Here is an 11,556-nt window from a genome sequence, read left to right as displayed (position 1 = left end):
TACTCTGGTACTTGTAATCTGTTACTCCCCGACACAGATCAAAAACAGAGGAAGACACAACAGAACAGAAACAACAAGTGGATTCATTCAAATTTATTATAAAATTATCTTGTCTTGCCACAGTGAATTCAGGAACCGAATGAACCGAATGAACCGAATGAATCCACTTGTTGTTCTGTTGTCTAAACCAGGACTAAAACAGGACTAAAACAGGACTAAATCAGGACTAAACCAGGACTAAACCAGGACTAAACCAGGTCTAAACCAGGACTAAACCAGGACTAAACCAGGTCTAAATCAGGACTAAACCAGGACTAAAACAGGACTAAAACAGGACTAAAACCAGGACTAACCAGGACTAAACCAGGACTACTAAACCAGGACTAAACCAGGACTAAAACAGGACTAAAACAGGACTAAAACAGGACTAAACCAGGACTAAACCAGGACTAAAACCAGGACTAAACCAGGACTAAACCAGGACTAAACCAGGACTAAACCAGACTAAACCAGGACTAAAACAGGACTAAACCAGGTCTAAACCAGGACTAAACCAGGACTAAACTAAACAGGACTAAACAGGACTAACCAGGACTAAAACAGGACTAAACCAGGACTAAAACAGGACTAAAACAGGACTAAACCAGGTCTAAACCAGGACTAAACAGGACTAAACAGGACTAAACCAGGACTAAAACAGGACTAAAACAGGACTCTACAAGGGCTAAAAACAGGTTTAAAACAGGGCTAAATAAGGTCTAAAAACAAGACTAAACCAAGACTCTATAAGGTCTAAAACTGAACTACCGGCTTTTCTGAGGTCATCTAAAAACAGGACTTTGGCTAAAAACAGGTTCCTCCACAGACACAAACACCGTCCAGACTTGATGATAACTGTTGTGCAGCGGCTGGAGAATCGTCTCGTCACACTTAAAGTCGGCGACACTGAGCGAATGTTTGACTTTTCTGAGACGATTTTCCACTCGTGCGACTGTTTTCAGGATCAGGCCGAGTTTTTTAGTAACTTGGGGAAACGAGAACCAGTTAGTCCCTCACGACCGACTCCAGATCAGAAATCAGAAGTCGAAAAAAGAAAATCAAACCTTTTCAAAATCCAGTCGCCTCTCGTGAGGGTTTCACTGTCGAAGTCGTTCAGTGTGAAAACATGAACCGTGAACTTTTAAACCCTGAGATTCGAACAAAATCACACAGTTTAACGTCCGACTTTCCGTCTGTCGCTGAGGAGGAGGAGGAGGAAGAAGACAAAAGCTCAACCCACTCCTGCATCCAGCTCACAAATCCAAAGAGACGTGGATCAAAGTCCTGAGACACGACTGGACCAGGACCAGGACCAGGACCAGGACCAGGACCAGGAGGACGACACGACGAGCCTGAAGCACCAGCAGCATTTGAACAACAACAAACCACAAACAGGATCCAGGAAACAAACTCAGTCACATTTAACATCAGAACAAAACAAACACTTCACTGTTTCAGATTAAATCTGAATCATTTTCATTTTCATGAAGTGTTTAGATGAACTTCAGGTTTATTCAGAATTAAATGATTTTTACGGCTGCAGGATCTTCACAGAAACACGAGAAACCAAACGTGACTTTCAGGTTTATTTTATTTTACAGCGAATAAAAAATCATGTTTATAAAACGTTCTGAAGCTGCGACAGAAACAACCCAGAACAAAACGTATAAAAGTGTTAAAAACAAACCATAAAAAAACTTTACATTCAGATTCTGAACCGAAAACGAACAAGAACCAGAACCGGACCTGATCCAGATCCAGACCCAGACCTGAGTCAGACCAGACCTGAGCTGGACCCGAGTCAGACCCGAGTCAGACCTGAGCCAGGCTGAAGCTAGACCAGACCTGAGTCAGACCTGACCTGGACCTGAGGCAGAACCAGAGCCAGACTTAATCTAGACCCAGACCCAAACCCAGACCTGAGCCAGAACCAAGTCACACTCTGTGTCCTTCTGATTCACACGGCCAAACATGGACCAGACCCAGATCCAAACCAGACCCGAGTCTGACCTGAGTGATTTTGTTCCTCTGTTTGAAAATCCCAAATCTTTTTCTAAAACTTCACACAAACTCGTGAAGCTGAAGCTCGTCTGCTGCTCCTCTGCTGCACATTCACTGTCCAAACCTGAGCACCTACAGAACCACCTGGAGAACCACCTGGAGAACCACCTGGAAAACCACCACCTGGAGAACCTGGAGAACCACCTGGAGAACCTCAAGAACCTGGAGAACCTCAAGAACCTGGAGAAGTTCACACTGTTCAGAGTAAAAAAAAACACACTGTGCTTTTCTGGTGGAGGCTCATCACCTGCTCGTCTCCTGAATGTTCCGTGTTCTGACTTTAAAAAGATCATTACAGACGTTTCTGTCTGTGTGAGAGGAACGCGCCGCTCCACAGATCTGACCTGTGACGTCGTCTCCTTTGTGATAAACTGGTTTCATCTCGACTGTGGAAGGTTCTGGACAAAGAGCAGGTGACGGACGCTCCCCCAGAAAAGTGACACGGTGAATCTTTAAAGCTTCTTCAGCACCGCGGACAGCGACAGCGCCACCTGGCACTTCATCAGAGGCAGGACCGACAGGAGCAAATCTGATTTTACTGCAAATATAAAAGTGTTAAAGACGAGGTAAGAGTTAAATTCTCCCAAAAACAACAGATTAACATGGTTTGCTCTCGGTGCCGAGTCCCTCCCCCTTCAGAGCACCATCCAAACACTCATGAAGCTCGTGCACCTCACAGCAGGTTTGTCCAGTTTAGTTTCATGTTTTTGTGTTTTCATGGAGAATTGTGGTGTGGGAGCCAGGGGGGCGGAGCCTCGTACAGACTCGTACTGATAACCAAATGGAGGATCCAGGAGAGATCACTAGATTATTCAAACATGCATAAATGAGTCTCACACCTCTTCAGACAAGTTTGTGATGAAGAGATAAACCAGGTCTAAACCAGAACTAAACCAGGTCTAAACCAGGACTAAACCAGGTCTAAACCCGAACTAAACCAGGTCTAAACCAGAACTAAACCAGGAACTAAACCAGGAACTAAACCAGGTCTAAACCAGAACCAGACTAAACCAGAACTAAACCAGGTCTAAACTAAACCAGGTCTAAACCAGACTAAACCACTAAACCAGACTAAACCAGGTCTAAACCAGAAACCAGGTCTAAACCACTAAACCAGGTCTAAACCAGAACTAAACCAGAAACCAGAAACTAAACCAGGTCTAAACCAGAACTAAACCAGGTCTAAACCAGGAACTAACCAACTAAACCAGGAACTAAACCAGTCTAAACCAGGACTAAACCAGGACTAAACCAGTCTAAACCAGACTAAACCAGGACTAAACCAGGTCTAAACCAGGTCTAAACCAGGTCTAAACCCTAAAACTAAACCAGGTCTAAACCAGGTCTAAACCAGGTCTAAACCAGGTCTAAACCAGGTCTAAACCAGGACTAAACCAGGTCTAAAACTAAACCAGGTCTAAACCAGGACTAAACCAGGTCTAAACCAGGGCAGGTCTATAAAGAGGGTTTGAATAGGACCTGGGAGAGATCTCTAGATGACTCAGACATGCATGTATGAGTCTATTATCTCTTCTCTTCATGTTTGTGATGAGAAACATTAGAACATAAAAATACAAACATTCAAACTTTCATTACGTCGTCACTGTGACGTTAAAGAGGCACATCCTCACTTTTCTGGTGACAGGTGCGCACCTGCCTGTCTCCATGGTGACGTTAATGATTTGGTCTGGAATGTTCCACAGAAAGACGTTAAACTTATCACAACAAAAAGTGACATTTCCTCAGAGTTTCTCTGAGTCACTCTGTTCTAGAGTTAATTTAACATTTTTAAATGTTCATGAAGTAAAACTGGACCAAAGTTTAACCCAAATCCAGAGTTAAATGAAGGTTTAGAGAGTAAACAGATAACACTTTGTAGAGTTAATCTGATTTAACTCAACAACACACAGAGGGGTTTTATTTGAGTTAATTTAAGATGAAATTATGAAGAAAACTGGTTCAAACTGGTTCTTCTCTGGAGGGAGTTTTTGGTTGAAGTTAAATTAACACTAAGAGAAGTTGAATTAACCTCAACCAAATCAACTCTGACAAATCACCTCAACTCCAACACACATTTAACTCTCAAAGAGTTAAAATAACACTTTTTGTGTTAAAAACAACTCTGAAATATTTTATCCTGAAATTTTAACCCTCCAGTTTTTGCTGTGACGGGTCAGATCTGTGGAGAGGCGTCTCTGCTCACTGTAAGAACGCTTTTTTACATGTTTTTTATTTATTTATTTTTTTCTTTTGAGCGATAAAACCTGCTGTGCCACACATACACTTTAATACTACAGTACGGAACATTCCAGGTGAAGCAAAGACGTCTCCATGGAAACAAGGAGGTGGTAAAATGACACTTTGCATTTTTAGTTTGTTTTAATTTGTTTTTAGTTTTTTGTTTTGGGTAAATATTTTCACAGTCACTTTGTTTAAAATAATCTGATAAAAGGAAAACATGATCCAAATAAAAATAACAAATACAAATATTATTATGGTGGATTATTTTTGCAGGTCACAGACGGAGCGACGGCGCCGCCCGCAGGAAACACGCGGAAGTGCAGCTCTGTAAAACTCACCCACGGAATAAATACAAGAGCTCGATGTAAACGTTTGGTCAAAAAGAACGACACGACACAGACAGGAGCGGGCAGGGGCGGGCAGGGCAGCAGGGCAGAGAGCAGGCAGGTGGGGGCAGGCAGGGGCAGGCAGGGGCAGGCAGGTGAAGGCAGGAGCAGGCAGGTGAAGGCAGGTGAAGGCAGGTGAAAATAGTAAAAATCAAAAACAGACAGAAAAAGGCAGAGAAAGACAGAAAGACAGGAGAAAATAGTAAAGGTGAAGGCAGGAGCAGACAGGTGAAGGCAGGAGCAGACAGGTGAAGGCAGGAGCAGACAGGAGCAAACAGAAAGAAACAAGAGGAGACAAGAAAAGACAGAGAAAAACTGGAATAGACAGAAAATAGAAAATAGTAACAGACGGGAGCAGGCAGGAGCACGTACGAGAAGAAGCAGGAGCAGACAGGTGACAGGAGCAGACAGGAGCAGGCAGGTGAAGTCAGGAGCAGGCAGGAGTAGACAGGAGAAAAGTAAAAGTCAAAAACAGGCAGAAGAAAACAGGAGGAAAAGACCGAAAAACAAGCGTACAGGAGAAAATAGTAGACAGGGGCAGACAGGGGCAGACAGGGGCAGACAGGGGCAGACAGGGAGCAGACAGGGGCACGGCGACAGGTGAGTACAGACAGTATAAAGGCGTCGGCGCGTCGTGTTTGTCGTCGCGCGTCATGTTCATGAGGTCGGGTGGTTGTAAAAACACAGTGGAGCTGCAGTTTGTCTCGTTTTGTCCTGGAGTCTGAACCTTCTCAAGAGCAGCGCCCCCTCCTGGTCACCGGTTCTGCTCCTTTAAAAAACACACACACCGAGGTCCAGAGAACATGAGACCGCCACCTGCCCCTGCTCCTGCCGCTGCCCCTGTCGCTGCTCCTGCCGCTGCTCCTGCCGCTGCTCCTGTCGCTGCTCCTGTCCCAGAGTCCTTTATAAAATCCTTTGTAAACTCTTGATATTTTTCTCCTTCAGCAGAAACTTGAGGCAGGTGTGTGTGTGTTAGCCCCGCCCACAGGGACAGGTGTGTGTGTTAGCCCCGCCCACAGGGACAGGTGCAGACAGGTGTGTGAGTGTTAGCCCCGCCCACAGGGACAGGTGCAGAGAAAGAGAGAAGAGAGTTTGGAGCCCGTCACAAAAGACACGGATCTGTGCCCGCCTCTCTACCCTCTACTTTGTCCCTCTACACTCTCCCTTCTGCCCTCTCCTCTTCCCTGTACCCTACCTGTGCCCACTCCCTACTGCCCACTCCCCTCTGCCCTCCCCTCTACCTTGTACCAGCTGCCCTCCATCCTGTGCCCTCCCCACTACCTTCTGCTGTGTGCCCTCTACCCCCTGTGCCCTCTACTCTCCCCTGTGCCCTCGACACTCTACACTCTACCTTGTGCCCTCTACACTTCTTCCCTTTGTCCTCCACCTTGTGCCCTCCCCACTCCGTCCTCCACCCTATCTCTGTACCCTCTCCCCTCCATCCTGTGCCCCCTCTACTACCAACTACCCTCTCCTCTTCCATGTACCCTCCATCCTGTGCCCACTGCCCACTGCCCTCAACTGTCGCTCTCTACCTTGTACCAGCTGCCCTCCACCCTGTGCCCTCCCCACAGCCTTCTACCATGTGTCCTCTTCTCTCCCCTGTGCCCTGTGCCCTGTGCCCTGTGCCCTGTGCCCTGTGCCCTGTGCCCTGTGTGAGAGTAAAATGTAAACCTTAAACCTGGACAGTGGGACAGAGAAGCGTCTGAGCACGAAACACAAACTGGACGGAGGTTTGGACCCAGAACGTTCATGTAGCCTGGTCCTCAGACAGGTGCAGGCGTGGGCAGGTGCAGGCATGGGCAGGTGCAGGCGTGGGCAGGTGCAGGCGTGGGCAGGTGCAGGCGTGGGCAGGTGCAGGCGGTCCCGGCGGCGTTTCCCGGCGGCGTTCGGGTCCTTCACTCCGTCTTCCGGGAGCGTTTCCAGAGCAACGGGACGCTGAAGAACCCGATGATCAGGAGGTTGAGGGTCAGGCCCAAGAGCAGCGCGCCGATGGTCCCGGCGAAGGACGGCGCCCCCCCGTGGTCCAGCAGCCACGTGCGCCGCGAGGACATGTCCGCCAACACCCCCTCCATCTGAAAGTGTGTCCCCACCACCGCGCTGACGTGGAACAACTGATGACTGTGACCTGAGACGGAGGGACAGAGGGACAAGGGGGACAAGAGGGACACGGAGGGACAGAGGGACAGAGGACAGAGGACAGAGGACAGGGACAGAGGGACAGAGGGACAGAGGGACAAGAGGGACAGGGACAGGGACAGAGGACAAGGGGGACAGAGAGGACAGAGGACAGAGGGACAGAGGGACAAGAGGAGGACAAAGAGGGGACAGAGGACACAGAGGGACAGAGGACAGAGGACACAGAGGACAGGACACAGCAGGACACAGAGGGACAGAGTCAGTCTCTTAATGATGAAACAGCATCACATCATTTGAGCGTTAAATCTGGAGTGTAAGAGTGTCAGTGTCGTGTCAGTGTCGTGTCTGTAACATGCAGCATGTCAATGTTGTGTCAGTGTCGTGTCAGTGTCGCGTTAGTATCGTGCAGAGCGTCAGTGTCGTGTCAGTGTTTGTGTTAGTGTCGTGTCAGTCAGTGTCGTGTCAGTGTCGTGTCAGTGTCGTGTCAGTGTCGTGTCATGTCAGTGTCATGTCGTGTCAGTGTCGCGTTAGTGTCGTGCAGAGCATCAGTGTCGTGTCAGTGTCAGTGTCGTGTCAGTGTCACGCAGAGCTTCAGTGTCGTGTCAGTAACATGCAGCATGTCAATGTTGTGTAAGTGTCAGTGTCGTGTCAGTGTCAGTGTCAGTGTCAGTGTCAGTGTCATGTCGTGTCAGTGTCGCGTTAGTGTCGTGCAGAGCGTCAGTGTCTGTAACATGCAGCATGTCAATGTTGTGTCAATATTGTGTCAGTGTCGTGTCAGTGTCATGTCAGTGTCGTGTCAGTGTCATGTCAGTGTCGTGTCAGTGTGTCGTGTCAGTGTTGCGCCACTGTCGTGTCAGTAACATGCAGCATGTCAATGTTGTGTAAGTGTCAGTGTCGCGTTAGTGTCGTGCAGAGCGTCAGTGTCGTGTCAATGTCGTGTCAGTGTCGTGTCAGTGTCACGCAGAGCTTCAGTGTCGTGTCAGTGTCAGTGTTGTGTCAGTAACATGCAGCATGTCAATGTTGTGTAAGTGTCAGTGTCACGTTAGTGTCGTGCAGAGCGTCAGTGTCGTGTCAGTGTCGTGCAGAGCGTCAGTGTCGTGTCAGTGTCGTGCAGTCAGTGTCAGTGTGTCAGTGTCAGTCGTGTCAGTGTCGTGCAGAGCGTCAGTGTCATGTCGTGTCAGTGTCGTGCAGAGCGTCAGTGTCGTGTCAGTGTCATGTCAGTATCAGGCAGAGCGTCAGTGTCGTGTCAGTGTCACGCAGAGCTTCAGTGTCGTGTCAGTGTCGTGTCAGTGTCGTGACAGTGTCGCGTTAGTGTCGTGCAGAGCGTCAGTGTCTGTAACATGCAGCATGTCAATGTTGTGTCAATGTTGTGTCAGTGTCGTGTCAGTGTCGTGTCAGTGTCGTGTCAGTGTCGTGTCAGTGTCAGTGTCATGTCAGTGTCATGTCAGTGTCGTGTCAGTGTGCCGTGTCAGTGTTGCGTCACTGTCGTGTCAGTAACATGCAGCATGTCAATGTTGTGTAAGTGTCAGTGTCATGTCAGTGTCGTGTCAGTGTCGTGTCAGTGTCGTGTCAGTGTCGTGTCAGTGTCGTGTCAGTGTCAGTGTCATGTCGTGTCAGTGTCGCGTTAGTGTCGTGCAGAGCGTCAGTGTCATGTCAGTGTCGTGTCAGTGTCGTGTCAGTGTCAGTGTGTTGTGTCAGTGTCGCGTTAGTGTCGTGCAGAGCGTGTCAGTGTCGTGTCAGTGTCATGCAGAGCTTCAGTGTCGTGTCAGTGTCGTGTCAGTGTCAGTGTCGTGTCAGTGTCGCGTTAGTGTCGTGCAGAGCGTCAGTGTCGTGTCAGTGTCATGTCGTGTCAGTGTCGCGTTACTGTCGTGCAGAGCGTCAGTGTCGTGTCAGTGTCGTGTCAGTGTCAGTGTCGTGTCGTGTCAGTGTCACGCAGAGCTTCAGTGTCGTGTCAGTGTCATGTCAGTGTCATGTCGTGTCAGTGTCATGCAGACCTTCAGTGTCGCGTCAGTGTCGTGTCAGTGTCAGTGTCGTGTCAGTATCAGGCAGAGCTTCAGTGTCGTGTCAGTGTCGTGTCAGTGTCGTGTCAGTATCGTGCAGAGTGTGCAGAGGTGGGCGTGGCCTGAGGCGGGCGGCGTGGAGCTCGTACCGATGTAGTCGAAGCGTCCGGGGGCCAGTCGCTCCGGCAGGTGCGACGTGAACAGGAAACAGGTGAGAAGAGCGAAGAGCAGGTGATACGAGTGACTGGACAGAGCCTGAGAGTGAGAACAACCGCCGCCGCAGCACAGACACAACTGACAACAGACAGAGAAGAGAGGAGAACATCAGCACAGACACAACTGACAACAGACAGAGAAGAGAGGAGAACATCAGCACAGACACAACTGACAACAGACAGAGAAGAGAGGAGAACATCAGCACAGACACAACTGACCACAGACAGGAGACAATATCAGGATCTGATCTCTGACCTATTCTCCTCTGACCTTCACCTCTGACCTTCTGACCTTGTGGTCTGCGGTGATGTGACCCCAGCCCACCCCTCCAGCTCTTCTCTCACAGTTCCTCACCCTGTGGACCAGAGGCAGCGTGTCGAAGATGAAGGGGACGACGAAGGCGGCCGTGCGCAGAACTTTACTCCTCTGAGGAGAACGCAGCTCCACAAACCTGAACACACAGACACACGTCACTCTGCTGTCGCCACGGCAACGGGGACGTCATGAGGTCGGGTGTGCGGGTGCTCTGCATGTGCTCTGTGGGTAAACGGGTGCTCTGCAGGTGTTCTGCAGGTGTGTGGGTGCTCTGCGGGTGCGGGTGCTCTGCGGGTGCTCTGCGGGTGCGGGTGCTCTGTGGGTAAACGGGTGCTCTGCGGGTGCTCTGCGTGTGCGGGTGCTCTGCGGGTGCTCTGCGTGTGCGGGTGCTCTGCGGGTGCGGGTGCTCTGCGGGTCTGACCGGGAGTAGCAGGACAGGCTGGTGCAGAACAGGGAGTTGATCAGAGCCACGGGCACAAACCAGCGCTGGAGTCGGGTGTTCACCCAACACTCGGGCATCACGTAGTGCCCGTAGCTGATGGCACAACCTGTGAACAGCAGAGGGCAGCGCCAGGGTCAGAGTTTACACCTGCCACCTTGCCCGCCCCAGACTCGCCGTGCCCGCCCCCCAGACCCGTGTGCCCACCCCAGACCTGCCTTGCCCACCCCAGACCCGTGTGCCCGCCCCTGACCCACGTGCCCGCCTGCCCATGTGCCCGCCGTACCCAGGCTGTAGAGGCTGAGCGCGCCGTAGTCGAAGAAGAAGCAGATGTGGTAGGTGTGGGTGGACATGGCGCTGAAGGTGTGGGCACAGCTGGAGGTGAACGGGTACACGCAGATCAGCAGCATGTAGACGAGCAGCGGCCAACTGTACGGGTCAGCGCCGAAGTCCAGGCACGAGCAGAGCGCCGCCAGACGCCACACGAAGTACCTGCACACAGACGGGTACACAGACGGGCACAGACGGGCACAGAGCATTAGGCACTGGACAAGGAGTATAGAATCAAATAATAATGAAACAAAACTACTTCAGCCGCACTTATAAGGAAGCAAATGTCCTCATAAGGAAGTGCCACCCTCATAAGGAAGTAAACGTCCTTATAAGGAAGCGTCGCCCTTATAAGGAAGCGCCGCCATTATAAGGAAGCGCCGCCCTTATAAGGAAGCAGACGCCCTTATAAGGAAGCGCCGCCCTTATAAGGAAGCGCCGCCCTTATAAGGAAGCAGACGCCCTTATAAGGAAGCGTCGCCCTTATAAGGAAGCAGACGTCCTTATAAGGAAGTGTCGCCCTTATAAGGAAGTGCCGCCCTTATAAGGAAGCAGACGCCCTTATAAGGAAGCACCGCCCTTATAAGGAAGCAGACGCCCTTATAAGGCGCGTGGGCACTGACCACGTGGGCAGGAAGTGGGTCCAGATGTTGATGGTCTCGTTGTGGATCTGGAAGCTGCTCAGGACACAGTCCAGAGCCGAACTGCACGGATCCCGGTACCCAGACATGATGCTGTCCTCCTGCACCACCTGCACTGACAGGAGCAGACAGGAGCAGACAGGAGCAGACAGGGGCAGACAGGGACAGACAGGAGCAGACAGGAGCAGACAGGGACAGACAGGGACAGACAGGAGCAGACAGGAGCAGACAGGGACAGACAGGGAGCAGACAGGGGCAGACAGGGGCAGACAGGAGCAGACAGGGACAGACAGGAGCAGACAGGGACAGACAGGGCAGACAGGAGCAGACAGGGACAGACAGGAGCAGACAGGGACAGACAGGAGCAGACAGGAGCAGACAGGAGCAGACAGGGGCAGACAGGGGCAGACAGGAGCAGACAGGAGCAGACAGGAGCAGACAGGGGCAGACAGGAGCAGACAGGGACAGACAGGAGCAGACAGGGACAGACAGGAGCAGACAGGGACAGACAGGAGCAGACAGGGACAGACAGGGGCAGACAGGAGCAGACAGGGACAGACAGGAGCAGACAGGGACAGACAGGGCAGACAGGAGCAGACAGGGACAGACAGGAGCAGACAGGGACAGACAGGGGCAGACAGGGCAGACAGGGACAGACAGGAGCAGACAGGACAGACAGGAGCAGACAGGGGCAGACAGGGACAGACAGGAGCAGACAGGGGCAGACAGGGACAGACAGACAGCAGACA

General features: G+C 50.9%; 2 protein-coding genes across 2 annotated transcripts in view; one reads left to right on the top strand and one right to left on the bottom strand.

The window, feature by feature from the left end:
* LOC129411834 (ectonucleotide pyrophosphatase/phosphodiesterase family member 7-like) overlaps nucleotides 1-143 on the top strand; it is a 20,859-nt gene extending 20,716 nt beyond the window's left edge. The window contains exon 6 of the mRNA XM_055163944.1: nucleotides 124-143. Coding sequence (XP_055019919.1) covers nucleotides 124-143 — 20 coding nt within the window. The remainder of the gene's footprint in view (nucleotides 1-123) is intronic.
* Nucleotides 144-6,202: 6,059 nt separating this feature from the next.
* Nucleotides 6,203-11,556, bottom strand: part of paqr6 (progestin and adipoQ receptor family member VI) — a 10,780-nt gene continuing 5,426 nt past the window's right edge. Inside the window, 7 exon segments of the mRNA XM_055163605.1 lie at nucleotides 6,203-6,635; nucleotides 6,638-6,855; nucleotides 9,016-9,160; nucleotides 9,437-9,533; nucleotides 9,819-9,945; nucleotides 10,123-10,328; nucleotides 10,790-10,917. Of these exon segments, the coding sequence (XP_055019580.1) occupies nucleotides 6,306-6,635; nucleotides 6,638-6,855; nucleotides 9,016-9,160; nucleotides 9,437-9,533; nucleotides 9,819-9,945; nucleotides 10,123-10,328; nucleotides 10,790-10,917 (1,251 nt within the window). The 3' untranslated portion in view covers nucleotides 6,203-6,305.

Source organism: Boleophthalmus pectinirostris, unplaced genomic scaffold (assembly GCF_026225935.1).
Source record: "Boleophthalmus pectinirostris isolate CB_2022bp ecotype Guang Dong unplaced genomic scaffold, ASM2622593v1 HiC_scaffold_6, whole genome shotgun sequence".
Lineage (NCBI taxonomy): Eukaryota > Metazoa > Chordata > Actinopteri > Gobiiformes > Gobiidae > Boleophthalmus > Boleophthalmus pectinirostris.
This window is presented reverse-complemented; position numbering and strand designations above follow the sequence as displayed.